Below are 4514 nucleotides of genomic sequence, written 5' to 3' on the forward strand. Positions count from 1 at the left end.
GCCCCGACCGGGTGCAGGACCTTGCACTTGACCTTGTTGAGCCTCATGAGGTGCGCATAGGTCCCCCTCTCCACCCTGTCACGGTCCCTCTGGATGGATCCCTTCCCTCTAGAGCATCAACCACCCCACTCCGCTCAGTGTCATCCGCAAACGTGCTGCGGGCGCACTCCATCCCGCTGTCCATGTCCCTGACAAAGATGTTCGATAATACTGATCCCAGTACGGACCCTGGGGGACCCCACTCGTCACCGGTCTCCACCCAGACACCGAGCCGTTGACCGCAGCCCTTTGAGTGCGACCATCCAGTCGATTCCCTGTCCACCGAGTGGTCCGCCCGTCAGATCCATCAGTGGTGCCCATCAGTGCTCGTTTACCTCTAACCCACACCCGTATTAACTTCTAACGACAATTTATTTACCGTCAAGCACGCAATACCACTTAAACGAGCCGAGTCTGGGTCTCTGTGGTGTGCTGCAGCGTTTCTGATCACCGGCACCTTCTTTAATTGCAGAGCTGGCTGTGTCTGATTGCTCTGGGAGTCTCCTTCCTGGCCTGCGGGAGAACGGTAAGCGTCACCAGGACACTGCTCATGGAAGAGTCACCTTCTCACTCCGCTAAGTAGACGCAGTGTCCGTACACAGCGAGTAGCCATCAGAGCCAGTGCGTTTCTATGGTTTACTGTGTGAACATATACAAACGTATGTGCGGTTTGCACAGGGAATAGGTGTGTTAAAAAAAAAAAAAATAATCAGATGTACATATAGGGAAATGTGTTGCTGCTGAAATACTCAGAAGTTGGATGTTTTCTTTGCTGAACGCCTCTAATCACACTTACGGAGGAGCATTACGTCAGTTGTGCAATACAGGAGCTGCCCGTTTTCCAGACACTAACACGTTTTGTAGCGCAGAGGGAAGCACACCGTGCTGCAGACTGACTCCTCTTCCCAGCTAACCTTTGCTCCAGCTTCTTTATGTTTTTGCGTTAAAACCGGCAGACTCTCTCGTCCCTTAGCGTTTTAATCCGTGTAGCAGAAACACTGAAGCTCCAGGTAATTACCGCTTCTGTGCTGAACTAGAGAATCTAGAAAAATAAGCTAGGAAATACAACACGCACCTTTTGGGCGATGTTTGAAGGATGCTCCTGCTGCTGACACTAGGCAAAGAGTGACACAGTGACACTACATCCAGAGTCTACCTCTGCGGTCAGATTGCGGCTGCCGTTCACGATCTGACTGGGTTTGGTTTTTTTTCACTTGAAAATATTTCTAATTCAGAGTGGGGCTGAACGCAATGCACAGCTTCCACGAGGGCAGAATGACCTCAGGGTGGGAAACCTCAGCGTTAGCATTGTCATTTATTTTTTTTTTAGTCACCTGACGTGTGATTTTGGTGGTCAGCAAAGGAAACGAGTTTTAATGTTTATGGTTATTTATGGTTTTGTGAGTTTATTCCCTATGTATGTGATTAATGGAAACGCTCTTTGTAGTTCTCAAAAATCCCTGTTTTATGGCTCAAAAGACTACATTGCAGAGGGTGCCGATAGCCTTGTCCAGGGGGGTCATCACTGTAACACAACTTCAGGTTTTTATTTGCCGATCCTGCTTAGCCCCATTTTAAATTCACTACAAAACCTTTCTCATTACCCTTCTCGTTAGCATTTAATGAGTTTCAGTTACCTTTTCGGCAGAAGCCTTCACCTGGAAGGTGACCTAAGTCTGATATAGCAAATTATGATAGAGAGAACGGTACGTTTTGCTTCTGCGATTAGAAAAGGTCGTCCATCATTTCTCTCAGCATCGGATGAATTTCGAGGTGACCTCACGGCAGGGCGGTTTTAGATGTCTTGATCATGAAAATCGGGTGTCGGAAGCTGTAAACCAGGGGTTTATTTAGCGAGGTTTCTCTTCTCTGACCATCTGGAAGCCTTGGCTGGCTGGCACGGTTAAGGCACAGCTCCACAAAGGTTTTTTAGGTACCAAAATGCTTTTGTGGATCTGAAAGACCCGAGTGCGGGTGGTTTGGTGGTCGCAAACAACCTCTCCTTGTAGATACCCCGCTGACTCAGAACCGAGCCCTGCAGCGAGGGCTCAGGACCAGGCTCTGCCGGTGCCGGCTCGGGCTCTGCCGGGCTCTGCTCGTGCTGCCGCTGGCGCTTCGCAACCTTCCCCCTCCAGCGCGGCGAACCCGGCTTTCTTAAACGCGGTTTACTTTGGAGAATTTGGTCAGGACTGCCCAGGGTTGTTGGTGGGTTGGGCTCCAGCTTTAGTGGGTTGTTAGTGGGTTGGGCTCCTCCAGCTAACGAGGCTTTCTCAAGAAATTCATCGCCTTCCTCGGCGTTTCTCGTGTGCCCTCTAGTCCCAGGCAGGGAATTGCTCTCTGAAATGAAACCCCCGCGGCATTCAAAGCCTCGGAGAGAGAAAATCTGCCGGCAGCACGGTTTGGGGGTTGCTTTTGACTGTGATTTCTTTTCTTGTATGAACAAACCCCGGGCGTGCCGCGCCGCTCGCTCGCGTTGAGTTCGTGCGAGAGCGCGCAGGAGGTGAACGGCACAGTCAGGGGCAGCACGCTCATGTTTTGAGCTCTTGGTAGTGTTTTAGCCGTCGCTGCCCGAGTTTTTAGGGAATTTCATGATGCCAGTGACACATTTCTTAGACGCGGGTGACAAAACTCAAAGCACGGCATGAAAACTTCATTTTAATTATGGGCAGGATCGTTTACGCTATCCCTACCCTTTACCAAACCAGCTGAACTTCGCTTGCTTCCCCCTCAAACTGAGCAAGCATTAAAACACAATGTATTTCGACTTTTCAAATTATTAGTTCAAAAATTCCAGCAGGATTTAACCCCTGTATCGTAACGCTTGTAGGTTTTATACCTATTTCCACAAACAAAAAGCTAGCGTGTACATTGTAAGTGGGAATTGGCGGGGTTTGTTGGACCGGAGGCGTGTTTGTGGCCGACGGGCTCTGTAATCCTGCTGTATTGATCCCTCCGATTTTCCTGTGTATTTGGGATTTTTGATTTGTAAGGTGTCAGAGGAGATTCTCCTGGCTGCTCTGCTGAAATAATAACTTTAAGACGGTAGCTCTGCGCCAGAGCCTCCGGATCGAGTTCTCATTCTTGGCTTCTGCTCCTTGTGAAACTGATTTTATTTTTTTTTTTCCCCCCGTATCTGCCTTTGAACCCTTTTGTACCAACTACCTTTTCGATTAAAAGACAGATACTTTTTCAACTTGGCTTCTTGGGTCTTTTTTTGGGGGGTTGCCCTGAATCGCTAGCGATACCTGGCTATAAAGGAGACTCCCGACAGCTCCGATGCCCGCAGACCACGCTGGCGGGACGAGCTCCCGGAGGGGTGCGCGGTGCCGTGCCGGCAGATTCCCCATCCGTGCGGGATCCAGACCCCCCAGCCTCCCCTGTATTTGCTCCTGGCTTCCCCGCGAGCACGCGGCAGGTCTGCTGTGACCGTGTCCCCCAGCAAGAGGGTGAAGGATCGGGTCGCCGTGAGCCGTGCGGTGCCTTTCCCCGCTGGGATTTCTTTGGTGGGATCCAGGACACGGCACACGCATCCTGCCCTGCTCTTACTTTATCGGCTTTTCCGCCCCCGGCGGTGCCTTGCTCCTGTCCGCTCCTCAGCCAAACTATCAGCTGCACTGAAAAAAAAAATTTTACTGTTTTTTATATTCCCCGGAGCCTCTGCCTTAGCTGTAGCTAAGCCCAAGTGTAGGTACAGAGATTTATTTAAAAATCTGTTTATTTAAAACAGAGATAAGCTAGCCTAAGCCGGTGGGTTTGTAACACGGGAGGTCGGAGGGATGAGCTAATTGTCTCTCGTCTAAAAATCTTTGGGGAAAACGCTGGTAGAGGCAGAAGTTGCCGCCTCGCCGCGTCCCCCCGCTCCTGCCTCGAACACCGGCTCCTGATCCAGAGGCTGGGGATTGGCGTTGCTCCGAGACCCGCGATCTTCCCTTCCCTCCCCAGTGAGCTTCCCGCTCCCCTGGGAAGGAGCCGGGCGCTGCGAGTGCCTCGTGTCTCTCTCTCGGGGTATTTCATTCTTATTTTATTAATTTGTAAGCTTGCCGCCATGCTCTGGGAGAATGAAAGCCCTTTAGGGTTTGTTTCTATCCGGTAAGTCTCGCTCTGTTAAACCCTTGCGCCTGCCGCCTCGGTTTGCCGCGGCCAAGGGGTGTTCGCTGGTCACGTTCACCTCTGGGAGGAGGCGGACGACCACCCCGCAACACGTTCTCTTAATTAACCAACCTGTGTAATCAGTGCTAATTACGGCTCATCTACCCCCCAAATTTAATTCAAATTGAGAAGGAAATTAATTTAAACTCACGGAGGGGATGCTCTACAGAGGAGAACGGCTATTCTAGAGCATCACCATGGGTAGATCCCTTACAGTGGATCGATTGACTAATAAATAGAGTAATATTCGTGCTGCATCAAGTTCTGTCTGCTTAATAACCGGTAATTATCAAAGGCATGGCACAAGCTGATGCTGTAAGCGATGG

At 50.5% G+C, this 4514-nt stretch overlaps 1 protein-coding gene across 1 annotated transcript in view; it reads left to right on the plus strand.

Annotated features, from left to right (window-relative positions):
* SLC11A2 (solute carrier family 11 (proton-coupled divalent metal ion transporter), member 2) overlaps positions 1–622 on the plus strand; it is a 9843-nt gene extending 9221 nt beyond the window's left edge. The window contains exon 15 of the mRNA XM_009573907.1: positions 512–622. Coding sequence (XP_009572202.1) covers positions 512–622 — 111 coding nt within the window. The remainder of the gene's footprint in view (positions 1–511) is intronic.
* The last annotated feature ends 3892 nt before the right edge of the window (positions 623–4514 follow it).

This window comes from Fulmarus glacialis, unplaced genomic scaffold, assembly GCF_000690835.1.
Source record: "Fulmarus glacialis isolate BGI_N327 unplaced genomic scaffold, ASM69083v1 scaffold23233, whole genome shotgun sequence".
Lineage (NCBI taxonomy): Eukaryota > Metazoa > Chordata > Aves > Procellariiformes > Procellariidae > Fulmarus > Fulmarus glacialis.